The 27,366-nt window shown below is 52.5% G+C and overlaps 1 protein-coding gene and 1 non-coding gene across 2 annotated transcripts; both read right to left on the bottom strand.

The window, feature by feature from the left end:
* Positions 1-423: 423 nt before the first annotated feature.
* SMIM35 (small integral membrane protein 35) lies at positions 424-26,800 on the bottom strand. The gene is made up of 5 exons (XM_039913656.1): positions 26,543-26,800; positions 8,700-8,816; positions 5,991-6,024; positions 3,049-3,180; positions 424-2,838 (listed from the first exon to the last, which is right to left on the bottom strand). Exons 1-4 carry the CDS (start codon positions 26,547-26,549, stop codon positions 3,075-3,077), a joined length of 264 nt encoding a protein of 87 aa, XP_039769590.1. The 5' UTR covers positions 26,550-26,800; the 3' UTR covers positions 424-2,838; positions 3,049-3,074.
* LOC114815240 lies at positions 4,402-4,588 on the bottom strand. The gene has a single exon (XR_003763006.1). It is a non-coding gene; the product is annotated as a U2 spliceosomal RNA (small nuclear RNA).
* Positions 26,801-27,366: the final 566 nt, after the last annotated feature.

Here is a 27,366-nt window from a genome sequence, read left to right as displayed (position 1 = left end):
GGAGAGGACCACAAGGAGCTAGGTTGAACTAGGACTTCGCCTTTCCCACCTTGAGTGAATCCACTGTTTCTCTTCTTGGATCCAGTCTCAACTTTACCTTCATCATCCCATCATCCCCCTTGCCCTCAAAGGCCAGAGGTCTGGGGAAAGACATGAAACACTGGGTAGCCGGCTTTCTTTGAAATCTCAGCCAATTTCTCCAGGGATGATGCAAGCAGCATCTCCACCCCCTCCTCCCTCCAACCCCATGTCCCCCCCCCATCCCAGAACCCCAGTACCGGATTTCACTATGAGGGGCAATTTGGGGTGGGGCAGTGTACTTGAAATGCTAGTGAAGACCACCCTTCTCGTGGCCACCCAGACCTCAGGCAGCACCAGGAAGATGTTCACGGAAATCCTTGGGCAGGTAAAAATGGGCAGAGATAAAAAGAGAGAAAATTATCATCTATTTATAGGACACTGTTGACTCAAGCAACTCTCCCAGGCACGGGGTCCAAAGAGAAAACCAGCTGTAGTTACCATCACTGGAGGGAAGGACTACAAACAGGTCAGGTGGTGGCTGCTGTTCCCAGTCAACGTATGCATCCTGGCTAGAAGTATGGGATGGGCTGGAGTCATGTTTCAGGCTGCTAGCTTCAAAACCTGCCTGCAAGGTTGCATTATTCAATAGTATTTATTGAGTGCTTACTATGTGCAGAGCACTGTACTAAGCGCTTGGAATGTACAATTCGGCAACAGATAGAGACAATTCTTGCCCAGTGACGGGAAGCCCTTTAACTCTGCCCTGTCTCTGTCCTGTCACCCTCACTGGATTGGGTAGTCCCAGGCTGGTCCAGACAGTCCGGCCCCAAACCTGCTGGGCCCAGAATGCCTCCTTTCCCTATCCACTGCCCTGTGAACAGAGAGAGACTTCTCCCCTCCCCTGTCCTCCATCCTCTCAGCCTTAAGCTCATTCTGCAGAGGAGCTGCAGCACCTTGAAACTTTCTGCCCCGACATCTCTCTCTCTTCCTCTCTCTCTGCAGAAACCTCTTATTTGGAGGAGTGGGGAAGGAAACAGCAGTTGTGAAGGTGCTCTCTGCCTGCAGCTGCCAGCTGTGGGGGGCGATCGGGGGGCTCAGAATCCCCCCTGCATGGCTGGCTCCAGATGCTGGGCTGCTGTTGGGGAGTGGGGGGTGGGGAGGGACGGAAACTTCTCACTTCTGGCACCAAAGTATGAAAATACAGCAGCCTCCCGCTTCCTGTTTTGAACCAAATTCGAAAATCAACACTTCTTGCTCGCCTTTGATCTCCAAGCGCTGTGCCTGTGCTTGACAGCTGTTTGGGAGGAACCGCCAACATGCCCCCACACACATCCCCATCCCCCACCATGCCTGCAGTATGGGAAGGGCACAGACCCCCCAGGCCAAGATGGCAGGAGAGAAATTCCCTCCCCACCAAGGACCCAGGTGCCCCGGCTCCCAAATCCCCGCTTTCCCGGCCCTGAGCCAGGATGGAAAAAATGCCTAGACAGGGTGGAAAGGACTGGGGCTTTGGTGGGGTGCTTTGGGGAGGGAAGGGGCTAGGTCTGGATTCCAGGAACTCAAAGACTCTCTTCCAGAATGAGAAATCTCCTGTTCTTTGTGGAGGCTTTTCCTGATTAGAATGTGACCCAGCGGTTCCAGGAAGAAACCCCAGATGTTCCTCCCTTCAGGCTCCGGAGTTAGGGCTGGAAAGGGCAGGGAGTGCCCACCCCTTCCCCTCCTCGCCCCTCTGCCCCACCCCCAGAGGTCACCTTCTCCTGCCAGCATCACCTCGGGCTCTGGGATCCTTCTCTTACTTCTGGGAAGTCATGCTCACCTGGGGACTGTGAGGGCTGCAGGGCAGGGGTGGCATTGGCTGGTGTGGAGGGAGAGTGAGGGAAGTGAATGAGCTTGATGCCCCTGACACTGCCCATGCCCCTGCCCTATCCATGCCCCTGACCCAGGCACCCTGCCCCTGCCCCTATTTGCCCCTTCCTCCATCTCTGCCCTGGTCCCTCTCTCTATCTGTACCCCTATGCCTACCTCTGCTCTTGTCCTTGCCCTGATGTACAGGAGAATAGTAATGCTTTAGGGTCAGGCAGGGAGAAGGCCAGGGTTGGGGAGGGGCAGTCTGGACTGGAGCTGAGCCTCCTCCTCCAGGGACCAGAGGGCTGGAGAAAGGAAGCAGCCCTGCTCTCGCTTCCTCCCCGGAGTGACTGAGGGAAAATCCCCAGATGCCCCCAGCCTCAGCAGATGTGCCTGCCCAGTTCTTTCTCCTAAGAGCAGTCAAGGCCAGCAGGTTTGGTGCATTACGGTGTGGTGGGGGAGGGCAGAGGAGAGTCTGGCCCCACTCAGGAGACTGCGTACCCCAGGCGTCCTTCCAGGCACCAAGACCTCCAGGAGCCTCCAGGGCCAGACCCCAGAATAACCGTGGAGAAAGCTGGGGGAATTTGGAAAGTTTAGTGGTTAGGCCTGCAAAGCTGACAAGTGGGGAGAGAGCAGCCCTGGAGAGTGAAAAGTAGGGGTTGAGGTCCCCATTGCTGAGCAGGGACCCCTCCTTTCTCCAGGGCTGAGAGCAGCCCAGCTTCCCTTCCTGTGCCCATCAGAGGCCTGAGACCAGGAAAGGACAGGGTCAGCTGCCCTCTGGGCTGTGAGCAGAGACCCCTAAATAATCTCACAGGCTAGCCCAGCCCCCAAGGACTGAGGGAACATGAATGAAAACTCAGCCCACCCCCAGCACCAGCTCCTTCTGGGTCCAGGCTGACCAAACGGCTTCCCCAGTCCCGTGTGTCCCAACGGCTCCATCGTCCTCTTCTTGGGGCCAGAAGCCAACCATTCCTAGTCAGAGAGGGAGAGACAAGGAACACCCAGTGGCTTCAGTGTGGTCCTGCCCAGAGGCAGGGGGATGGGGTTAATGATCTCACCCTGGCGTCACGTCACTGCTCTGGGGAGTCAGGGCGAGACATGGTGTTCTCGGCCTTAAAGGAGTTCAGTACCCGGCCACCTCCCCCGGTGTCTCCCCTTCTCCACCCCTCATTCTCCACTCACCTTTTTTGGGCTCCCCGATTCCCTGCTCAGACTGTCCGATCATAGAAACGGGTGTACCCACCCTCCGAGGGGCTGAGATGGCCACTGACAGTGAAGGGAGGAGCCATCTCCAATTCCACAGACTTCAGGTGACTGGGGAGAGAGAAGGGGAGGGGGAGGAGGAGGAGAGAGAGAGAGAGAAAGAAAGAAAGAAAGAAAGAAAGAAAGAAAGAAAGAAAGAAAGAAAGAAAGAAAGAAAGAAAGAAAGAAAGAAAGAAAGAAAGAAAGAAAGAAAGAAAGAAAGAGAAAGTATTGGGGGAGTCGGTGAGAGGGTGAGAAAGGGGAGAGAGGAAGTAGGAGCAAGGGGAGAGAGGAAGTAGGAGCAAGGGGAGAGAGGGAGGAAGGGAGAGAAAGCAGAAGCAGGGAAAGAGATAAAGAGAGGGTGAAGAGTGGGAGAAAGAGGGGGAAAAGGAGGCAGAGGAATGGAGAAGAGAAGAGGGGAGGAGATTGGGGTAAAGAAAGGAGATGATGAATAGGGTGAGAAGGGGAGAGAATCAGAGGAAGAGAGAGAGAAGGAAGAGAGAGGAAAGGGGAGAGTGGGGGAGGAGAAAGGGAAAGAGGGAGACAAAAGGGAAGAGAAGATAGAGGGAGCCAAACGGGGAGAAAGGGAGAGAAGGGAAATAAAAGAAAGGGAGGATAGAAGAAAAGAAAGAGTGAGAGAGACAGGCAAAGGGTTAGGTTTAAGGAGACATGATCTAGTAGAAAGAGCAGCAGACTGGGAGTCAAGAGATCTAGGTTCTAACTCCAGTCCTACCACTGGCCTGCTGGCTGACCCCTCCAATCCTCAGTTTATTCACCAGTAAAACAGGGGTAAGCTACCTGCTCTCCTTCCCTCTCAGACTGTGAGTCTCATGGGATACAGGGATTGGATCCAATTTGGTTACCTTGTAACCCAGTGCTTAGCTTTGTGCCTTGGGACATAGTAAACACTTAATACAATCATTACTATTACTATTATTATTAGTTCAAGGAGAGCAGCACCAAAATCCCTCCACCCACAACCCCTTATCAGTCACCCCAGACCTTCCCTAACAGGTCATCCTACCTCTTCCTGCACCCAGCCAGGGGGTAGGTATCATGCCTACTGACTCTATCACACTCTCCCAAGTACTCCCAAGTACTTCCCACAGAGTAAGCATTCAATAAATACCATTAATTGATTGGACATGAAACTTTCCTGTAGAACAGAGCAATTAAGCAATCAATCAATGGTTTTGATTGAGCTTTTACGGTGTGCAGAGCACTATACTAAGCACTTGGGAAGGTATAACACAAGAGAGTTGGTGGGCACATTCAGGTCCCATGTGGGACCTGAAGATCTTGCATCTACCCACCACTTAGTACAGTGCTTGGCACATAGTAAGTGCTTAACAAATCTCATAATAAACTAGCTTACAGTTTAGAGAGATAGGGGAGGTATCAGATATTAATTATCAGATATGAAACTGATAAGAACAGATACTACACTTGATCTTAGCCTTCAAAGCCTTATTGAAGGCACAACTTCTCCAAGAGGCATTCCCTGACTTAAGTCCTCATTTTCTCTTCCACTCCTTTTGGCATCACCCTGGCTTTTGGATTTGCACCTTTTATTCACCCCTCCCTCAGCCTCACAGCGACTTATGTACATATCCATAATTTCTATATTTATATTGTCTGACTTCCCCTTTAGACTGTGAGCAGGGAGTGTATCTACCAACTCTGTTATGTTGTAATCTCCCAAGCACTTAGTACAGTGCTCTGCACTCAAAAAGCACTCAATAAATATTATTGATTGATTAGCCAAAAGGCCGAGAACAGAACAGACAAGTGAGACAGCCTGGGCCAGCTCCTCCCCTGGGGTCTTTAAGAGCAGGTGAAACCCTCTGCCATTCCCCAACCCTGTGACTGTAGGTTGGGGAGTGGGGGGTGGTCTAGCAGAAAGAGCATAGGACTGGGAGTCAGGAGTCCTGAATCCCCAGCTCTACCAATGGTCTCCTGTGAGACCTCGGGCAAGTCTCTTAGCCTTTCTGAGCTATAGTTTCCTCATTTGGAAATTAGGAATGCTATGCCTATTCCCCAGGGATCTAGTGAGGATTAAATGACAATAAAATTGCTAAACAAGAAACCCGAACTATTACTATTCAAGGAGTAGGCCCCCTGCCCAAAGGCTTGGGAAGGGATGAAATGATTGACCGATCAATTGTGTTTAGTAAGTGCTTACTCTGTGCAGAGCACTGTACCAAGCACTTGGGAGAGTACAATAAAGAGTTCGGAGAAACCTTCCCAGACCGTAAAAGAGTTCACAGTTTAGAGGGAAATGACTCGTGGGCCCTTTTGGAGAGGTAGCCTATGAGTCTTTGAGGTGATCCCAGGACAGAAGCGGGGAAGAAGATGTTCCTTAGCGCATTTTGCAGTTTTAGCTTGCTCTTTTTGAGAAAGCCCAGTCTCCTCATTCTCCCTCCCCGCACCCCAACTCTGTCCACTACACACAAGCATACACACACAAACACACTCCTCCCCATTTCCTGTCAACAGCAGCCCTTAGCTGGAGCAGGGTTGGCCACCACTGACCAGGCACTGATATGATATTTATTAAGCACTTCCTATGTGCCAGACACTGTACTAAGCACTGGGGTAGATACAAGATCATCAGGTTGGATGCAGTCCCTGTCCCACATGGGGCTCGTAGTCTTAATCCCCACTTGACAGATGAAATAACTGAGGCACAGAGAAGCGAAGCCACCTGCCCAATGTCACACACAACAGATAAGTGGCAGATCTGGGATTAGAACCCAGGTTCTTCTGACTCCCAGGTCCATGCCCTATCCACTAGGCCATGCTGCTTCTCTGGTCTATACTCTTCCATCCTTTCCTGGCTCATCCCAGCAGGAAGCCTGTAGCTGCAGCCGAAGCCTACTCACCGGATTTGGTACAAGTTAAAGACGAAGTTGGGCCCTAGGGAGAAAAACAGAGGGGTCAGGGGTTAGAGCTGTCACGGAGAAAGGTCTGCCGAGCAGACTAACATCTTCTGGGAACAATACAATTGCGGGGGCAGAGACTCCCCCTGCCTGAGGGCCACTTTTGTGGGAATCGCCACCCCCAAGCCCGGCCTTGCAGGGAAGGAGCTCTTATTGATAAACAGTGTGGCCTAGCGGATAGACCATGGAGCTGGGTGTCAGAAGAACCTGGGTTCTAATCCAGGCTCCGCCACTTGTTTGCTGTGAGTGACCTTGGGCAAGTGGCTTCGTTTCTCTGTGCTTAAATTGCCTCATCTGTCAAATGGGGATTAAGACTGTGAGCTCCATGTGAGACAGGAACTTGTCCAAGATGATTAGCTTGTAACTACTCCTTAGTACTACTGTTACACTGTACTACTTAGTACTACACTGTACTATTGCGTAGTGCTTAATAAATACCACAAAAAAACCCAAAACCTACAGCACCTCCATACTCAATCTCTTGTCCCATCCAAAAGATCTCCGCCCCAAGATCCTTAGCCCCTTTTCCTCCTAGATATGGGTGTTACTGATACCCATTCCGACGCCTCCCCAGATTGAGCTGCATTCTTTAAGGTAGGGAGACAAGCAGAAGGTGTGATAAACTCCCAAGGCCCTGGATCAGCGAGAGAGTAGGGTGAGAAGAGAGAGGAGTTCCCACCCAAGACACTTCAAGAAGAAGTGCTAATCAATTAATCTACTGGTTTTTTGAGTGCTCACTGTGTGAAGAACGCTGCATTAAGAGCTTGGGTGGGTAAAATATAACAGTCTCTAACGTGTCTAACAACACGTTCCCCACCCAGAAGGAGCTCAGTCTAGCAGGGCAGGCTCTGCTGACAGTCTCTGCCTTCCCAATCATGTTGGCTGGCGTGAGGGCACAAGAGTGAGCACTTGTAAATAGCCAGCCCCAGTGCCGAGTTTTGCAGCCAGATCTGCCCATTCGCCACTGGTAGAGCTTCGTTAGCCCACCCGGGGCCGAGTGGAGTCTTGCTGGAGACTCCTGAGGTCGTTGCTTTACTCAGAGAGAATGGGTGGGACCGGTTTGTTCTATTAGGAAAAAGAACAGAGCTGGGAGTCAGAGGTCCTGGGTTCTTATCACAGCTTTGCCAACTGCTTGCTGAGCGACCCTGGGCAAATCACTCAACTTCTCCCTTGCTTCAGTTTCCTTAACTGTAAAATAGGATTGGGTACCTGTTTTCCCTCAGCCCCATGTGGGATAGGGACTATGTCCAACCTGATTAAACTTGTGTTTACTCCACGGTTTAGAACAGGGTTTGACACATAGGAAGCAATTAACAAATATCATAATAATAATAATAATTATGAATCTCTTTCAAGGAAAGGGGTTGGCGTGGCTAAGAAGCAGCGTGGCTCAGTGGAAAGAGCACAGGCTTGGGAGTGAGAGGGCATGGGTTCTAATCCCGACTCCGCCGCTTGTCAGCTGTGTGACTCTGGGCAAGTCACTTCACTTCTCTGTGCCTCAGTTACCTCATCTTTAAAATGGAGATTAATAATAATAATAATGATAATGTTGGTATTTGTTAAGCGCTTACTATGTGCCGAGCACTGTTCTAAGCACTGGGGTAGACACAGGGGAATCAGGTTGTCCCACGTGGGGCTCACAGTCTTAATCCCCATTTTACAGATGAGGTAACTGAGGCACCGAGAAGTTAAGTGACTTGCCCACAGTCACACAGCTGACAAGTGGCCGAGCGGGATTCGAACCCATGACCTCTGACTCCATAGCCTATGCTCTTTCCACTGAGCCCCGCTGCTTCTCTAAGACTGTGACTGTGTCTCTAAAACAGATTAAGGCTGTGAACCCTACGTGGAACAACCTGATCACCTCGTATCCCCCCCAGCGCTTACAGCAGTGCTTTGCACAGAGTAAGCACTTAACAAATATCATCATTTTTATTCAAGTTTACTGTGACTATAAATTTTCCTTTAATTCTTGCTCCTGGGTCTCTCATCAATCTCACCCTGGAGAAGCCAGGGGCAGTTCAAGTTGGCTTGGAGAAGGTCACTTAAAGAGAGTCTGTCGGAAAACTAAAACGGTGAGGTCTTGCGTCTGTCAGTTGCCCCAATTAGACCTAAAATTCCTTGAGGGCACGGACTCCTTTCCTAACTCACCTGCATTCCCCCAAGCTCTTGGTATTGAGCTCTGCACATAGTGGAGGTTCAATACAGACAAATGATTGATTGGATTGAGAGTTGAAAAGCTGTGGACTAAGCTTTCTCAGCTCTCCCTCCCCCAACTTCCATTCCCAGCCTTCAATTGCCCCCACCCCCTCCACCCCCGGCTCTCATTCAACCAATTAATCAATCAATGGTATTCACTGTGCTAAGCGCTCGGGAGAGTACAACACAACAGAATTAGCAGACACATTCCCCTCCCCCCACCCCGGGTCGTCCGACTTCGGAGAGGCTGACCACTGCGCCACGGAAATGCTTTGCATGCTACCGCCCCGGCCTGACCACAGCCCCGACTCCCGCCCCCTCAACTCCTGCGCCAGCAGCTGCAGTCTCGGAGGGGAAACGCAGAATGAGTGGGCTCGGTTCAGACCTGGCAGTGTGGACTGGGATGGGGGGAGGCTGGGGTGGGGGCTTCGGGAAGCCCACTCCCACACTCACCGTCCCAACAGTAGCCTCGTTGATACCACTTGGCGAGGGTGTAGCCGAGAGCAGCGACCAGCAGGAGGGACAGGCCCACGCCGATGATCAGACCCAGGGTGTTAGAAGCGTCCTCCCCTGCACAGAGATAATGATGGTGATAATAATTGTGGTATTTGTTAGGCGTCTGCTATGTACCAAGCACTTTTCTAAGCAATGGGGGAGATACAAGTTGATCAGGTTGGACACAGCTCCTGCTCCACAAGGGGCTCACCGTCTCAGTAGGAGAGAGTAGGACTAATCCCTATTTTACAGATGAGGAAACTGAGGCCCAGAGAAGCGAAGAGACTTGCCAACAGCAGACAAGAGGCAGAGTTGACATTAGAACCCCCATCTTCTCACTCCTTGGCTCTATCCACTAGACCGCACTGCAGATCCACAGACGCAAATCATCGGTCACCCTCCAAACCGCAGAGCCCCCGCTGGCCCGGCCCCTCAGGAACCGGGGTGGAGGGGGCACTAGGAAGGGGGACTGGCCAGAAAAACATCTCCCCCTCCCCTCCGCTCTGTGTCTGATCTGACTGGAATATATCCAACGCCAGTGTTTAGCACAGGACTTGGTTCACAGTAAGTGATCAACATTAGCCCCATTATTAAGCCGCATCCCAGCCTCTTCTCAAGGCTTCAGCCTCCAGGCTTCCCCTGATTACTCAATTGTATTTATTGAGTGCTTACTATGTGCAGAGCACTGTACTAAGCGCTTGGAATGTACAAATCGGTAACAGATAGAGACAGTCCCTGCCCTTTGACGGGCTTACAGTCTAATCGAAAAGTAATAATAATGTTGGTATTTGTTAAACGCTTACTATATGCTGAGCACTGTTCGAAGCACTGGGGTAGATACAGGGTAATCAAGTTGTCCCATGTGAGGCTCATAGTCTTAATCCCCATTTTACAGATGAGGTAACAGAGGCCCAGAGAAGTTAAGTGACTTGCCCAAAGTCACACAACTGACAAGTGGCGGAGCCGGGATTCGAACCCATGACCTCTGACTCCCAAGCTCGTGCTCTTTCCACTGAGCCACGCTGCTTCTCTAATAATGTTGGTATTTGTTAAGCGCTTACTATGTGCAGAGCACTGTTCTAAACGCTGCAGGAGATACAGGGTAATCAAGTTGTCCCACGTGAGGCTCACAGTTAATCCCCATTTTACAGATGAGGTAACAGAGGCACAGAGAAGTGAAGTGACTTGCCCACAGTCACACAGCTGACAAGTGGCAGTGTCGGAATTCAAACCCATGACCTCTGACTCCCAAGCCCGGGCTCTTTCCACTGAGCCACGCTGCACTCCCCAGCTCTACCCCTTGCCCGACGCCCAATACAGGCTCTGCACCTGCACCATTTCCCAATTCTAGTCGGGAAGGGGGGCTGGAAGCAGGTGTTAGTTCTCATCCCTCGGGCTCTCCAACCCTGGGCTGGTGTTGGGGGGAAAGCAGGAGAGGGTATCCTCACAGTAGGATATGGGTGAAGGCTTAGGGAGGGGCTATTCCATGCCTTGATCCCAGTCCACCACGGGGAAACCCAGCCCCTCTAGACTGTAAACTCATTGTGGGCAGGGAACGTCTAACAATTCTATTGTATTATAATCTCCCAAACACTTAATACAGTGTTCTGCACACAGTAAGTACTCGGTAAATACCAATGATGATGATAATAATACTTTGGTTTTGAATAATGCTTTTACTCCTGAAGTGCTCTCACATTAATGACCTCATTTTTGCCCTCACCCACAGCCCTGTGAGGTAGGTAGGAAAAAGGCAGGTATTATTATCCCTGTTTTGCACATGTGGAAACCAAGGTGCAGAGAAGTCAAATGACTTGCTCACAGTCACGCATCCGGCCCATGGTAGAGCGCGGACTCGAACTCAGGCCCTCTGGCTTCCAGTCCGCCTCTGTCCTTCATCTCACTGTCTCCCCATAGTTATCCCAGCGGTGGACTAGAACCAAGGCTGAGAAGATGCTATCTGGTGCCACGACGAGATGGGGGGAAAGCAAGAAGGAGAGGAAGGACGAGAACAAAGGGGAGCTAGAGAAAGGGAGAGGAAGGAGGAGGCCATCACATCAAAAGTCCCAGGAAGGATCTTCCATTCTTTCATAATCCTGAGGCCCCTGTATTCCCACCCCTGTTGTTCAGCACACCACAGAATGAAAGATCCTGGAGTGAGCTGGAGAGTTGGGAAAGGGGGCTGGGGTACTTGGCTCTGTAGGGGGGAGGCAGGAAGGCGAACCCAAGGCCCTGAGCACCAACTCCCGTAATCTCTGCGAGCCAAGAGCCTGAGCAACTACCCTGGGTGTGAGTAGCAGTCCCTGTGGTCCAGACTCACTTCCCCTCCCAGCAGCCACAAGACTTTCAAAGACGTTCTCACTCCCTGGTAGAAATTCTGTGGGGCTGCAGAGGGCGGGCACACACACAGACACACACACAGCTGGGGGAAATAGAACTCCGTGGGGCTGCAGAGGACAGAGGCACACATACACACACCCCCATGCACAGTTGGGAGAAACAGCACACCGTGGGGCTGCAGAGGACAGATACATACACACACACACACACAGCTGGGGAAAACAGCATTCCACTGAGCTGCAGAGGACAAACACACACAGGACCCAGCCTGTGCACTTCGCTCCTCCTATGCTAACCTTCTCAACGTACCTCCATCTTGTTTATCTCGCAGCCCAGCTCTCGTTCACGCCTGCCTCTGTCTTGGAATGCCCTCACTCCTCATATCGGACAATTACTCTTCCCCCCAGCCCCCGCCCCGTTCTAAAGCCTTACTGAAGGCATATCTCCTCCAAGAAGTCTTCCCTGACTAAGCTCTCCTTTCCTCTTCTCCCACACCCTTCTGCATCCCCCTGACCTGCTCCCTTTATTCATTCCCCATCCCAGTCCCACAGCACTTAGGTGCATGTTTGTAATTTATTTATTCATACTGATTAGCTCATATTAATTCTAGACCGTAAGCTCACTGTGGGCAGGGAATATGTTTATTGTTATATTGTACTCTCTCAAGTGCTTAGTAAAGTGCTTTGCATACTGTAAGCACTCAATAAATACGAGTGGATGAATGAATGAACACACCTACAAACGTACAGCTGGGGGAACATCACTCTATGGGACTGCAGAGGGTGGACACACATGCATACACACACACAGCTGGGGGAAACAGCACTCTGTGGGGTTGCAGAGGGTAGATGGACACAGACACACACAGACACACATGGCTGGGGGAAACAGCACATACCTAATCCCAACCTCCAGCCCCCACCCCTCATTTTCTGCTTTGGGGCCTGATTCTTTGGGGACATAAGTAGAGGAGATCTTCCCCCTCCCCACAATCCCCCTCCCTCCAAACACAGAATAAAAGCAGCATGGCCTGGTGGAAAGAACAAGGGCCTAGTCAGAGTCAGAGGACCTGGGTTTTAATCCAAGTTCTGCCACTTGCCTGCTGTGTGACCTTGGACAAGTTGCTTATCTTCTCTGTGCCTCAGTTTCCTCATTTATGAAATGGGGATTTCATTCTGTCCCTCCCTCTTCCTTAGACTGTGAGACCATTTGGGATAGGAGCTGGGTTTGCCCTGAAAAACTTTTAGCTATCCCACTGCTCAGTACAGTGCTTGGCACATAGTAAGTGCCCCAGTACCACAGCCATGCCTGTGAGCCCTGCCCCCCTGCCCCCAGAGATGGAAGTAAATGACATGACATGACAACTAAATGACATGAGCGTTGTCTGCCCCTCACCTGGACTGGCCCTTGCCCTGGGCAAGTATCTGAGTGGTTCACTTATATTAATGTCTGCCTTCCCCTCTAGATCACCAGTTCGTTTCGGGCAGGGAACGTGTCTGCTAATTCCGTTGTATTGTTCTCTCCTAAGTGCTTAGTACAGTGTTCTGCACGTAGTATACATTCAATCAATATCATTGATTGATTGATTCTGGCTAGGCCACCCTGGCCCTGCCAGGTGGATAAGAAAAAATAAAAGAACTGGACTGACCCGTGCCCAGCTGAGGGGCAGGAATCAATCCTGTACACTCACCAAAACCTAGCCATGGGGGTCAATCACCGGATATGAGCTGGGAGAGCCCCACCCTCCCAGAAGGGAGGAGGCCCCTTCCGGCCTCTACACACAAACCCCATGCCCAACTCAATCTATCCTGGCTGACAGGACTTCCCAGTGAAAGTGGCCCCGGGGAGGAGGGCTATCTTGATCTGGAAGACTGCCACAAGGTGAAGGAGGAATTTTGGGTTGGTTTTTTTTTAATTTATTTGTTAAAAACACTTACTATGTGCCAGCTACTGTACTAAATGCTGGTACAGATACAAGCTATCACCTTTGACATAGTCCATATACCTCACTGGGGCTCACAAGTGTTATCCCCATTTTATAGATGAGGTAACTGAGGTATGGAGAAGTTAAGTGACTTGCTCAAAGTCACACAACTGACAAATGGCAGAGATAGGATTAGAACCCAGGTCCTTCTGACTCTGATGCTGGCAGGCACACTCCCCTTCTCTGCTCACCTTCATCCCCATAAATCAATCGATCAATCATATTTATTGACTACTTTACTGTGTGTAGAACACTGAACTAAGCGCTTGGAAGAGTACAACATAACCAAAATGTTCAAGTCTTGAATGAGTCCTCAGAGCCTTGGACAGCAAAAAAGACTTGAGTGAGATACTAGGGAGACCTTCCAAGCCGGAGGTCTTCCTGACTCAAACACAAACTCTCTGTGGGCGGGGAAAGCGTCTCGTGCTTCTCTTGTATTTGCCAAGTGTTTGGTACGGTGTTTTGTATTCAGAAAGCTCTCAATAGTAAAAATGGTATTTATTCAGCACTTTTTAGGTGGCACGCATTGGACTAAACTCTGTGGTAGATCTAAGTTAATCAGGTCGCACAGCAGACAGGTGGGAGAGGCAGGATTAATAATAATAATGATGGCATTTGTTAAGTGCCTACTATGTGCAAAGCACTGTTCTAAGCGCTGGGGGATACAAGGTGATCAGGTTGTCCCCCGTGGGGCTGACAGTATTCATCCCCATTTTCCAGATGAGGTCACTGAGGCCCAGAGAAGTTAAGTGACTTGCCCAAAGTCACATAGTTGACAAGTGGTGGAGCCGGGATTAGAGCCCATGACCTCTGACTCCCAAGCCCGTGCTCTTTTCACTGAGCCACGCTGCTTCTCTAATAATGTTGGTATTTGCTATGTGCTTACTATGTGCAGAGCACTGTTCTAAACGCTGGGGTAGCTACAGCGTACTCAGGTTGTCCCACGTGAGGCTCACAGTCTTAATCCCCATTTACCAGATGAGGTCACTGAGGCCCAGAGAAGTTAAGTGACTTGCCCTCAGTCACACAGCTGACAAGTGGCGGAGCAGGGATTCAAACCCGTGACCTCTGACTCCCAAGCCCGTGCTCTTTTCACTGAGCCACGCTGCTTCTCTAATAACGTTGGTATTTGTTAAGCACCTACTATATGCAGAGCACTGTTCTAAGCGCTGGGGTAGCTACAGCGTAATCAGGTCGTCCCACGTGAGGCTCACAGTCTTCATCCCCATTTACCAGATGAGGTCACGGAGGCCCAGAGAAGTGAAGTGACTTCCCCACAGTCACACAGCTGCCAAGTGGCGGAGCGGGGATCGGAACCCGTGGCCTCTGACTCCCAAGCCCGGGCTCTTTCCACTGAGCCACGCGGCTTGATTAGAAGTCGGGTCATCTGGCTCCCAGGTCCGGCTCTTCCTACTAGGCCACTGCTTCCTCGCCTGTAATGGAGGTTGCAAAATCTCCCTCCCAGGGTGTTTTCGATCAAGGGGCGTCTCCTTACTTTCCGGCTCGTCCCCCGAGGCTGGGGGGCGGGGGGGGGGGGCAGGCTTGATGACCTCCGGGCCGGCCCTCCCCGGGGAAGGCCGGTGTCCGGTCGACGTAGCCCCAGGCTGCGGCCGGCTTCAGCCCCGACGGGGAAAAACGATTTTTGGGGAGCCCGTGCCCTCTGGTGGTCACTCCGGGGCTCTGCGGGGTCACCCTGACCGAGAGTGACCAACCGGACGGACAAGCGGACAGAGGACAGAGAGCCGGACGATTGTCCGCAGGCGGCCTTTCAGCCACCCTCCCCTCCCGACCCCAAGTCCGGCTGGTCCCGCGCGGGGGGCGGCCCAGGCAGGAGTGGCCAGATTCACTGACCATTCGCCATCCGCACCAAGAGACAGACGGGATGAAGATTCTGCTTCTCCTGGGTCCACGGTCCACTCTCCTCCCGCCCCCCGCTTGACGGACCTCCTGATCCTCGGCTTCTAATGATAATAATGTTGGTATTTGTTAAGCGCTTACTATGTGCCGAGCACTGTTCTAAGCGCTGGAGTAGATACAAGGGAATGAGGTTGTCCCACGTGGGGCTCACAGTCTTCATCCCCATTTTACAGATGAGGGAACTGAGGCACAGAGAAGTAAAGTGACTTGTCCAAGGTCACACAGCTGACAAGCAGCGGAGCCGGGATTAGAACCCACGACCTCTGACTCCCAAGCCCGGGGTCTTTCCACTGAGCCACGCTGCTTCTCAGGCTAATAACAGTTCCGGCATTTGTTACGCACTTCCTTTGAGCCAGGCACTGTACTAAGCGCTGGGATGGATACAAGCAAATCGAGTCGGATACGGTCCCTGTCCCGCAAAGGGCTCACCGTCTTCATTCCCATTTTACAGATGAGGTAACTGAGGGGTGGGGTCGTTAACTGACTTGCCCAGGGCCACAGTGACTTGTCCAAGGCCAGGGGAGCAGGGTGGGGGGCGTGGGATTTGGGCTGGGCTGGATCCAGGGAGTCCATCCGGACCACCGCCTGCTGTAGTCTCAGCGACCCACTGCCCGGACCGGATCGGGAGAGATCGCGGAGCAGACAATTCCATGAAAAGCAGCATGGCCTGGTGAAAACAGCCCAGGCCTGGAAATCAGAAGAACCTGGATTCTAATTAATCCCGGCTCCGCCACTTGTCTGCTATGTGATCTTGAGCAAGTCGCTTCACCTCTCTGTGCCTCATCTGTAAAATGGGGATTAAGACTGTGAGCCCCATGCGGGACATGGACTGAGTCTATCTGATTAATAGTGCTCAGTGCTTAGGACAGTGCTCAGTGCTTAGAACACTGCTTGGCACATAGTAAGCACTTAAATACCATTATTATTAGTAGTAGTATTATTATCTACCCCGGGGATTAAAACTGTGCCTGACACATAGAAAGGGCTTAATACCATTAAAAACAAACAAACGCAGGCTACCAAGCAACATGACTACATTTGGGAAGATTTTCTCTCCTTGGAGAATCTGAGGAACCTACAGGGCAGGAGAGGTCAAGATCCCCAAATCCTCCCACCCTGTGATAAACAGCGGGCCCACCCTGGTGCCCAGGTAGCAAGCCGAGGAGGAGGGAGCAGGGCGGGTCAGGCCCAGGTGCAAGTATCACCCACCCTGCCTGGGCTGGGCCTTTCTGTGACACAGTTGCCTGGTTTCCATGTCGGCGCCAGCCCCGATCACCTCCCCACTTTTCTTGCCCCCAACCCCTTTGTCCCTGGAGCCTGTGTCCAGGAACCAGACCTCCCTTCCCGGCTCAGTTGGCCAGGGTCTGGAACCTTTGCTCTGAGGGGCCAATTTAGATGTTCCATTCACCTGTAGAGGTCATGGGGTTGGTGCCCCCCAGGTTCCAAACCCCAACCAAGGGGACCATGGGGCCCATGCTCCCCTGGGCTCCAACTGAGGGACTTCATGGGGTCAGTGCTCCTCTGGGCTCCAAGAGCACTATGGAGCCAGTGCACCCTGGGGTCCAGTTGATGGGGCCATGGGGCTGGTGCTCCCGCCCTGGGCTCTGAGGGAACCATGGTGTCGGTGCCCTCTGAGCTCCAACCAAAGAGACAGTGGGGTCAGTGCCCCCTGAGACCCAATTGAGGTGACTATGGGGGCCCCCCTAAGCTCCAACTGAGAAGTCTATGGAGCCAGTGCCGCCCCCCAACCAGGTTCCTAGCTATGAAGGTAAGAGGGCCAGTGCACCCCAGGTATCAGCTGTGGAGGTCAGGGGGCCAGCACTCCCATCCCAGATTTTCAGGCTGGGGGAGTGAAGACACTGTTAGTCTCCCCTAGCTGTAGGTGCTGGCCTTCCAGTCTCCCTCATCCAGAGGCTTCCATTGAGCCTGAGAGCTACTAAATGAGTCTGGAAAGACCCCAGGTCAGGTCTCTCGACCTATTCTGTCTGCTCCCCTCCTCTCTCCATCTCTGGCCTTTTGATCCACTGGACACACCACCCCTTTCTTCCCCCAAAAGCAAAGCCAGAGGGGAAGGCGGCGCTGGGTCTGGAGAGATCAGGAGCAGCACAGATGCCCCTCCACCTCCTTCCCCTCCAGGGGGAGCCCTTTGAAGGGACAAGAAGAGAGGACATTAAGTCTGGTGGCTTCAGAGATCCCCCTGTGGGCAGGAATTGTCTCTCTTTGTTGCTGAATTGTACTCTCCAAGCGCTGAGTACAGTGCTCTACACACAGTAAATGCTCAATCGATTGAATGAATGAATTTCTGGAATGGGTGTGAGCGGCAAACATGGGCGTTCACACATAACTATATACACGACGCACCCCTGTACCCCCAACATGTGTATCCATGCACATATCTCATCCCCACGCCCTACCACCCCCTTTCCCTGCCAGAGTGGCTGGTGAGTCTCTGACCTGCAACCACCACCTTCTCTCTGTGTCTCGTTTCCCACCAGGTGTAAGCACCGCAAGGCCGGGCGGGCCCCGAGGTGACTCAGGAGGGAAGGCGGGCCTTAGTCCAGTTGAGCTCCAGCGAGGTTGCCGGCTGAGAAAGAAGCTGATAAGCCAGCAGACGCAGATGGTTTGATTAGTGTCAGCCCCACCCCTGCTCCTTTTCATCGGATTTAGATCAGACCCCACAGTTTGGGATCTCACGAGGGGCAGCTCAAGTACAAGAACACGGGACAAGACCCTCACGCCATCCCCTCTCCACCTCAGAAAATGCCTGGAGCTGAGACCTGTTTCAAACCGGAGCCCCCTTCCAGCTGGTAGGGCTGCTTACTGTGTGACTTTAGCTGAGCCTCTGAGCCTCTCTGTGCCGCATGACAGAGGGGAATTGTGCAGATTGTGAGTCAGACTCTAAGATCCCCTCTAGCCCTCAAGATCGTTGTGGGTGGGGAATGTATCTATTATATTGCTATATTGTAGTCTCCCAGGTGCCTAGTACAGTGCTCCGCACACAGTAAGTCCTCAGTAAATACAATTGACTGACTGACTGGCACTGTACAGATGTGTTGAAACCGGGAAAGACCCCACCGTCTCTGGTGCCAGGTTAGCAGGACTGCCCAGAGGCAGGGGGATGGATGAGTTGTCCTCTCCCTTGGAGGCCGGAGAACAGGCTGGAAAGGCCAGCTAGTGCACCAACCATTTGGGCCAGGGCGCAGCACCGTTCTTCTTCCTCCTCATCCTCAAGCTCACAACCTCTCCACAACTCTCAGTTTCCCCCTCCTCCACCCTGGAAATGGAGAGGAGGCTGCCAGCTGTTTGAGACACCTCCCCCCGCCGCCTCTGGCAGAGCACTGGGCAATGGAGAATCTGAGAACAGAACCGGTGGCTTTGGGGCTGGTTTTGTTCCCCAAATCCCACCCTTCCTTCACCTTGCATTTCTGGTTTGTACAACCTAAGCACGCCCCACCCAGCACCTCACCCACCGGGCCCAGGCCATCTCCTCCAGCTCTCCTTAGGATGTGTGCCCCTCCTTCCCACCCACCCATCCTGATCTGAAGCTGGGGTGAGCTGCAGGATCCCTCACCGACACTGGATGGGGGAGGGGTGGTGGGGAGAAGGGGAGAGGACAAGAGAGGGGGGAAGGAGGGAGGAAGAGAGGGGGAAAGGGGAGGGGAAAATAGGAAAATAGAGGGAAGGGGAGGGGAAAAGAGAAGGAAAAGAGGAGAGGAAAAGAAAGAAGTGGAGAAGGAAAGGGGGAAGTGAAGAGAAATGGAGAGGAAAAGAGGGGGAAGTGAGAGGAAAACAGAGGAGAAGTATAGAGTAAAATGGAGGTAAAAGTGGAGAGGAAAACAGAGGGAAAGTGGAGAGGAAAAGAGAGGAAGGGGAAAGGAAGAGGAAAAGTGGGGAAAAGGTGGAAAGAAAAAAAGAAGTGTAGAGGAAAAGAAGGGAAGGTGGAGATGCAGAGAGGGGAACTGGAAAAGAAAAGATGGAGGAAGTCGAGAGGGAAGGAGGGAGGAGGGAGGAAGAAAAGGAGGGAGAGATGGAGAGAGAAGAGAAGGAAATTGCTATCTTTATGGGTTTGAGTTTATTGCTTTTCACTCCTGCTCTGAACTCCCGCAGGGCTTTGAGCAATCTCTTTCCCCTGCACAGGCCTCAATCTCCCCACCTGAGAAGTAGGCTCAGGTCCTGCCTGACTGCCTGGCTACCAGCTGGACGCTCCCGACAGGGGCACCCCGGGCACTGACTCACTCTGCCTGGCCCCAAGGCCGGAGCCTGAGGCATCGGGGAAACGAGAACAGCTGGAGGAACTTTCCCCGCATTGCCACTCAGCTGACACCCTGAGGTGGGGGGGGGTGGGCAGCTGTGGTTTGCTTCTGTCCTCTAGACTGTAAACTTGTGGGCAGGGAATGTCTCTACCAACTTTGCTCTATGGTACTCTCCCAAGTGCCCAGTACAGTGCTCTGCACATGATAATCACTCAAATATGATTGATTGACAAGTACAATTGATTGTCTTCAACTGGAAGGCCCAACCACTCCAGAAAGCCCCCACCCCAACACTGTCCCATTGTGGGACTCTGGGCCCGGAGCTCTCTGTGGCCAGGGAATGCGTTTAGCAACTTTGTTATACTGTCCTTTCCCACGTGCTTAGTACAGCGCCCTGCACACAGTGAGTACTCAGTAAATAGGGTTGATTGGTAAATACTATTACTATTATTCTCCCCTTCTAGACTGTAAGCTTGTTGTGATATTTGTTAAGCACTATGCCAGGGTGGTTACAAGCAAATCGCGTTGGACACAGTCCCTGTCCCACATGGGGCTCAGGTCTCAATCCCCATTTTCCGGATGAGGTAACTGAGGCACAGGGAAGTAAAGTGACTTAACCAAGGTCACCCAGCAGACGTGTGGCAGAAAGGGGATAAGAACCCATGCCCTTCTGGCTCCCAGGTCCGTGTCCTAGCCACGCTACTTGTTGTGGGACAGGGAACGTTTCTACCAACTGTTATCTAGTACTCCCCTATGCGCTTAGTACAGGGCTCTGCACCCACTGAGAGCTCGGAAAACATGATTGATTCATTGATAAATACTATAACCATTCTTCCTCCCCCCTTCTAGACTGTAGGCTTGTCACGGGCAGGGCAGGTGGCTACCAACCCCGTCGCAGTGTCCCCCGCACGCAGCAAGCGCTCAATAGATAATTGATTGAGCGATTGAGTCGGAGCTGGCCCCACCCCGGGAGGAGGGCGCGGTGGGGCCGGGCCCAGAATGTCACCCCGATGCGGGAGACGGTGTCAGGTTGCAGGGGCAGCCGGGGAGCTTCGCGCCGGGAATTTAAAGAGCCACCGGCCGGTGGGAGCCTCCACTCGGTCCCGCGTGGGAGCGGGCCCGTGGGAGGGGGAAAGGATGCGCTCAGCCCGAGTCCCCGCACCCCGATCGCCTGTCCCGAGCACTGTCTAGGTGCGGGGTCGCCGCCGGCATGGTAAGTGGGTGTTCTTCTCCGCGTGGGGCGGGACACGGGGACCCTCTCGCAACGCCCCCACTCACCCCCGGTCCCTCCCATCTTTCCTCCCCGCTCCTCTCCCGGAGCCGGGAGCTTCCCCGGGATGGACACCGACCCCAGAGACCCCCTGTCTTTCCCCAACGCCCCCACTCCCCTCGCACCCGGCCAGACCTAACCCTAACTCCCAAGGAGCGCGACCGACGGTTCGCCTTTCTTTGCCCGCAGCCCGCTTTCCCTTCTTCCCTCAGCCTGATTTTCTTTCTGCCCGTCGTTCCCTGAGGGCTTGTCCACCCCACGTCCCGGCGGGGGAGGGGGCCGAGACCGGGAGTCCGGCGGCTGTTGAGGAGTGGGAAGGAGACCAGGGTCAGGCTGTCCCGCCAGCAGCTCAGGCTGAGGAGCAAACCGGCCATCCCCCTGCCCTCGCCGAGCCGGTCGGAGCCGGGAGGGACCGAGGCGCAGGTGACGCAGCGAGCCCGGGCTGAGCCCGGATTAGACCCCGGGCTGCGAGCCGCCGCCTCCTCGCCCACGGGAGTTCCAGGTTGGAAGCCGGGCCCCGCCTAGCACGGTTCTCCCGGAAAAAAGGCTGAGTTGTCTGTTCCCTGTGCGAGGGCCCAGGGAGGGGCTTTCTTCAGCCAAGTTAGATCGGGGAAGAGTTTCCAGACAACAGCAGCCTGGCCTAGTGGAAAGAGTACAGACCTGGGAGTCAGAGGGCCTGGGTTCTAATCCCAACTCTGCCGATTACTTGCTGTGTGACTTCTGGGCAAGTCGCTTAACTTCTTGGGCCTCGTTTTCTTCAGATGAAAAAATGGGGATTAAATCCTTCTACCTCCTACTTGGATTGTGAATCCCATGTGGGACAGGGACTGTATCCAACCTGATCAACTTGTATCTATCCCAGAGGTTAGAACAGTGCTCAACACGTAATAAGCATTTAACAAATACCATAAAAAAAGAGCTTCCCGTTGTCTCAGGACGGCTCGGGTGCCACCTGCCAGAGCCCTTTGGGGAGTGCTACTTTGAGGCAGGCTCAATGACAGCTGCTTTAAGGCTCAGAGAGGTCGAGCACCTCGCCCTACGATGAAGGCCCAAACGTTATCACTGCTCCAGCAGCTCCCTGGAAGGTGAGAACTCAGGAGTCCCCAGTTCCTGCCCAAGGAGGTAGCAGCCCAGACGCCCCCCGAGAAAGCCATTTTTGAGCAGTCGGGCAGCAAGGAGAGAGCAAAAGCAACTGGCAGTCGCTGGCCTTCAGGAGAGGTCTGGGCAACCCAACGAGATGACCCCTACCAGGTCCCTATGTCCCAGAGGATGGCGGGAGGGAGAGGGGAATGGCAAATGATCCTTTTCCATCCAAGCGTTCCCCCAGTGTAGACGAAGACCCAGACCCCTCTGCCAGTGAATTTCAATGACTCAAGAGCGAGGCAGGCCTCAGCAGTCCCTTGCAGGTGAGTTCAGGACCTGACCCTCCTGCACGAAGTTCACCAGCCAACTTGATTTGCATAGGCTCCGCCACCCAATTCCCGATTCCTCATGTCCCGTTTCCTCCTCCTTATTACACTCGGGTTCGGCACCATTACACCCTCCCTATCACCTTCTCATTTTTTTTAATGATATTTGTTAAGAGCTGATTATGTGCCTGGCACTGTACTAAGCGCTGGGGTAGATACAAGCAAATCAAATTGGTTGGATCTTCCAAGTTTGGCTAATTTTTCAATGGACAACTCTTCAACGTCCCCTCCTCTCTCCCTTCCCTCCCGCTCTTGTGGAGATTGCCACATCTAAGGGTGGCTCAGCAGGGCTTGGAGGGGCAGGTCTGAGCATGCCCAGACACCTGAGGGGTGAGAAAAGAGAGGGAGGAAGAGAGAGAGACAGAAGCAGAGACAGACAGGGACACAGAGACCTAGTATACCCTGTCAGTTCTCTCGTAGTTGGGGGGTGGGGGAGATGGGGGGTATACAGACCAATTCAGTAATCCCTCTGTGCCTGAGCCAAGCTGGGCTCTAGCCAGGACTTTTGTTTTGGAGAAAGACACTTCCACTGAAAGGGTCTTCAGCTCTTCTAATAATAATAATAACTCTGGTATCTGTTAAGTGCTTACTATGTGCCAAGCACCATAGAAAGCATTGAGGTAGATACAAATTAGTTAGGTTGGACACAGTCCCTGTCCCACATGGGGCTCATAGTTTTAAATAAGAAGGAAGAACCAGTACTTAATTCACGTTTGGCAGATGAGAAAAGAGGCCCAGGGAAGTTAAGTGACTTGCCCAAAATGACACAGCAGGCAAATGGCAGTGCTGGGTCTAGAACTCAGGTCCACTGACTCCCAGGCCTGTTCTCATTCCACTAGGCCTCACTGCCCCTGAAGAACTGGGACCCAAGCCCCCCTCCACCTTCTAAAGCCCCACATCCAGTGGGAACCTGGCCCCCACTCTGATGCCTTTTGGTGTAGGAGAATAATAATGATAATGTTGGTATTTGTTAAGCGCTTACTACGTGCAGAGCACTGTTCTAAGCGGTGGGGTAGATACAGGGTGATCAGGTTGTCCCACGTAGGGCTCATAGTTTTTTAATCCCCATTTTACAGATGAGGTAACTGAGGCACAGAGAAGTTAAGTGACTTGCCCACAGTCACACAACTGACAAGTGGCGGAGCCTGAATTCGAACCCATGACCTCTGACTCCCAAGCCCGTGCTCTTTCCACTGAGCCCTGATCAGGATGGTAGTGACTGGATCTTGGAGAAGAACCTCCACTTGGGGAGCAGAAACCCTGGGTTCTAATTTTCCCTCCCCCAACTCACCTGTCAGGGATGTGCTGGTGAAACAGCACAGCCTAGTGTAAAGAGCATGGGGCTGGGAGTCAGAGGACCTGGGTTCTAATCCCACTCCACCATTTGTCTGCTGCGTGACCTTGGGCAATTCACTTAACTTCTCTATGTCTCTGTTGCCTCATCTGTAAAATGGAGATTAAGACTATGAGCCCCATGTGGGACAGGGCTGTGTCCAACCTGATTAATAGTGATGGTATTTGTTAAGCACTTCTATGTGCCAAGCACTGTTCTAAGACCTGAGTTAGATACAAGGTAATCAGGTTGTCCCACGTGGGGCTCACATTTTTAATCCTCGTTTTACAAATGAGGTAACTGAGGCACAGAGAAGTTAAGTGGCTTGCCCAGCCTTATTTACCCCAGCTCATAGAACAGTAACAGGCACATAGTAACAAATACCACAGTTATTATTATTATTATCATTATTATTATGTTCATTCATTCAATAGTATTTATTGAGCGCTTACTATGTGCAGAGCACTGTACTAAGCGCTTGGAATGAACAAGTCAGCAACAGATAGAGACAGTCCCTGCCATTTGATAGGCTTACGGTCTAATCGGGGGAGACAGACAGACGAGAACAATGGCAATAGATAGAGTCAGGGGAAGAACATCTCATAAAAACAATGGCAACTAAATAGAATCAGGGCGATGTACATTTCATTACGTGGCTCAGTGGAAAGAGCATGGGCTTTGGAGTCAGAGGTCATGGGTTCGAATCCCGCTCGGCCACTTGTCAGCTGTGTGACTTTGGGCAAGTCACTTCACTTCTCGGTGCCTCAGGTACCTCATCTGTAAAATGGGGATGAAGACTGTGAGCCCCACGTGGGACAACCTGATTCCCCTTTGTCTACCCCAGCGCTTAGAAAAGTGCTCGGCACATAGTAAGCGCTTAACAAATACCAACATCATTATTAACAAAATAAATAAGGTAATGAAAATATATGCAGTTGAGCAGACGAGTACAGTGCTGAGGGGATGGGAAGGTAGAGGGGGAGGAGCAGAGGGAAATGGGGGGAAAAGAGGGTTAAGCTGCGGAGAGGTGAAGGGGGGGCGGTAGAGGGAGTAGAGGGAGAAGGGGAGCTCAGTCTTAGTGTGCTTTGCAGCTGTGGGGAAATCACTTAACCTCTCTGGTCTGCAGACCCCTGAATGGGAGTGAGTTTTCCTCTTCATTCTCCCCCTAGCTCTCTGGTCTCTGAGGTTCCTAAAGTTAGGCACTGGAGGCCCCATGACTGGATTAGGAGAGCTACACAGCTCAGACCATGGAAACTCACTGGAAGATCCCTCCTGCCTGCTTCCCAGCCTGTGCCAATGCCTGGAGGGGGGGCGTTGTTTGTGGCGGGGGGGGGGGTTTTGAGAAGGAGTAGTTAGGGTATTTACTGAACACTCACTGGGTGCAAAGCACAGTGTGGCCTAATGGAAAGAGCACAGGCCTGGGAGTCAGAGGACCCGGGTTCTAATTTCAGTTCCACCATTTGTCTGCTGTGTGACCTTGGGCAAATCACTTCACTTCTCTGGGCCTCATTTACCTCATCTGTAAAATGGGGTTTAAGACTGTGAGCCCCATGTGAGACGTGGACTGCTTCCAACTTGATTACCTTGTATCTACTCCAGCACTTAATACAGTCTCTGGCACATAGTAAGCACTTAAATACCAATAAAAAATTCAAAAAAACTAAGTACTGTGGAAGTGGAAAGAGAACAGGCTTGAGAAACAGAAGACCTGGGTTCTAATGCCAGTTCCGCCACCTGTCTGCTGTGGCTCAGTGGAAAGAGCCTGGGCTTCGGAGTCAGAGGTCATGAGTTCGACTCCCGGCTCTGCCGCTTGTCAGCTGTGTGACTGTGGGCAAGTCACTTAACTTCTCTGTGCCTCAGTTTCCTCATCTGTAAAATGGAGATTAACTGTGAGCCTCAAATGGGACGACCTGATTACCCTGTATCTCCCCCAGCGCTTAGAACAGTGTTCTGCACATAGTAAGTGCTTAACAAATACCAACATTATTATTATTAACCTTAGGCAAGTCACCTAACTTCTCTGTGCCTCAGTTCCTTCATCTGAAATAATAAGGATCCAATACCTGTTCTCCCTAGTACTTAGACTGTGAGCCCCATATGGGACCTATTTATCTCATATCTACCCCAGAGCTTAGTACAGTGCTTGGCAAATAGTAAGCACTTACTAAATACCACAATTTTTATTAAGTATAAAACAGAGAAGCAAAAGAAACCCTGTCCACAAGGAGTTTGCACTTTAATGTCCCAGACTTTCCTTTGGAAAAAGCCCTGGGTCCAGGGCTGAAATAGCCCCTGTAGCCAGTCAGACATGGGGGCCAGGTCTTTGCATCCTCCTCTGCAGAGAAGGGTGGGGCTGAGGCACTCTGCCCAAGTGTGGAAAGAGCACAGGACTCAGGAGACCCAGTAACGATTGTGGTATTTTTAAACACTTACTCTATGTCAAGCATTGTTCTGAGTGCTAGGGCAGACACGAATTAATCAGTTGGAGGCCTGGGTTCTGATGCCAGCCTCGCCATTTGCCTGCTCTATGACCTTGGGCAAGCCATTTAACTTCCCTGTGCCTCCATTTCCCCATCTGAAAAATAGGGATTAAATATTTGTTCGCCTACCCAGTTAGACTGTAAATTCCATCTGGGGTAGGTACTGTGTCCAACCTGATTATATTGCATCTATCCCTGCCCTTACTATGTACTTGTCCATCTAGACAATAAACTCACTGTAGGCAGGGAATGTGTCTGGGCAGGGAATGTGTCTGCCAGTTCTGATAAATTGTACTCTCCCAAGGGCTTAATACAGTGCTCTGCACACAGTAAGTGCTCAATATTATTGACTGATTACTTGTTACATGGTAAGCACTTATTATTATCATCATTAAGTGGCATATAGGGGATCTTAACGGAACTACAGAAAAAAAGGCACAAAAAGTGAGGAAGAACTTCCCAGCACCCGGGACTTGTTAAACCCCAAACCAGGTCCTGATCTTCCCGGGTGTCAGCGGACGGTCTCCGCCGAGGTGGATTAAACTGTAGCCCTGCTTGGAGGCCGGGGCATGGCCGGTGTGACCTCTGGAAAAGCCAGGATACCTCAGGTCGGGCTCCTGAGGTCCTGCCCGTTTTATCGGGCGTTCCGCCTCCCCAGCACCATCCCAGCCTCAGCCCCCTCCCCAGCCCTCCCTAGTCCCCAGATAGACCCCCAACCCTGGCCTTGTCCGGCCCCAGTCCGGCCTGGGCCTTACCTGTCATGGTCGGGACTCTCGGGAGGGGCCGGCCTGGCCCCGCTGCCGTCAAAGGCGCCGAAGCATGGATGCCGGGGAGTCGGGGTCTGGAGGCAGCGGTGCCGTGGGAGGGGACAACCCGGTCAGGGAGGGAGGGAGGGAGACAGAGGCGGTCGGCTCTAGCTACCAGCAAACCGCTCTGCCGGCCGGGCGGCCGCCTCGCATCCGACCCCCTCCCCCAGCCTCCAGGACCGCATCGGACCCAGCGCCAGCTGCAGGACCGGTCCCCGCCTCCCGTCTCCTAGCAACCGCCGCCGCCGCAGCATCATCTCCCTGGCTCCCCATCCCTGGAGACCGCAGCCGGCTCCTCCGCCCCGTCCCCGCCCCCCGGACCATTCATTCATTCAATAGTATTTATTGAGCGCTTACTATGTGCAGAGCACTGTACTAAGCGCTTGGGATGAACAAGTCGGCAACAGATAGAGACGGTCCCTGCCGTTTGACGGGCTTACGGTCCACACAGGCCCGGGAGTGGAGCTGGCCCCTCCTCGCTCCGGGAGACTGAGAAAGGGGGGCTCAGACAGTTTAGGGAACGGGGAGGGAGCCCTGCCAGCCGACACGGGCTCTCTGCTTTCCCGGACCTGCGGGAGACGCCGCCTCATCGTATCTGTCAGAACCCGGCACTCATCAAACCTCTAATGCCTTCCTGTAGTATTTTTAGAACCTGGAAAGACAAACGTTTCAGCTGGTTTCATCAGAAGCGATTATCCCCTTCGCCCAAAAAGGCAGTCTGAAATCCAGAGAGGTGAAGGGGGTTTGTGTAACCTTTTAGGAGGCAGGTGAGG

This window comes from Ornithorhynchus anatinus, chromosome 11 (assembly GCF_004115215.2).
Source record: "Ornithorhynchus anatinus isolate Pmale09 chromosome 11, mOrnAna1.pri.v4, whole genome shotgun sequence".
NCBI classification, from domain to species: Eukaryota; Metazoa; Chordata; class Mammalia; order Monotremata; family Ornithorhynchidae; genus Ornithorhynchus; species Ornithorhynchus anatinus.
The sequence above is the reverse complement of the archived record's forward strand: the minus strand, read 5'-3'. Positions and strand labels throughout refer to the sequence as shown.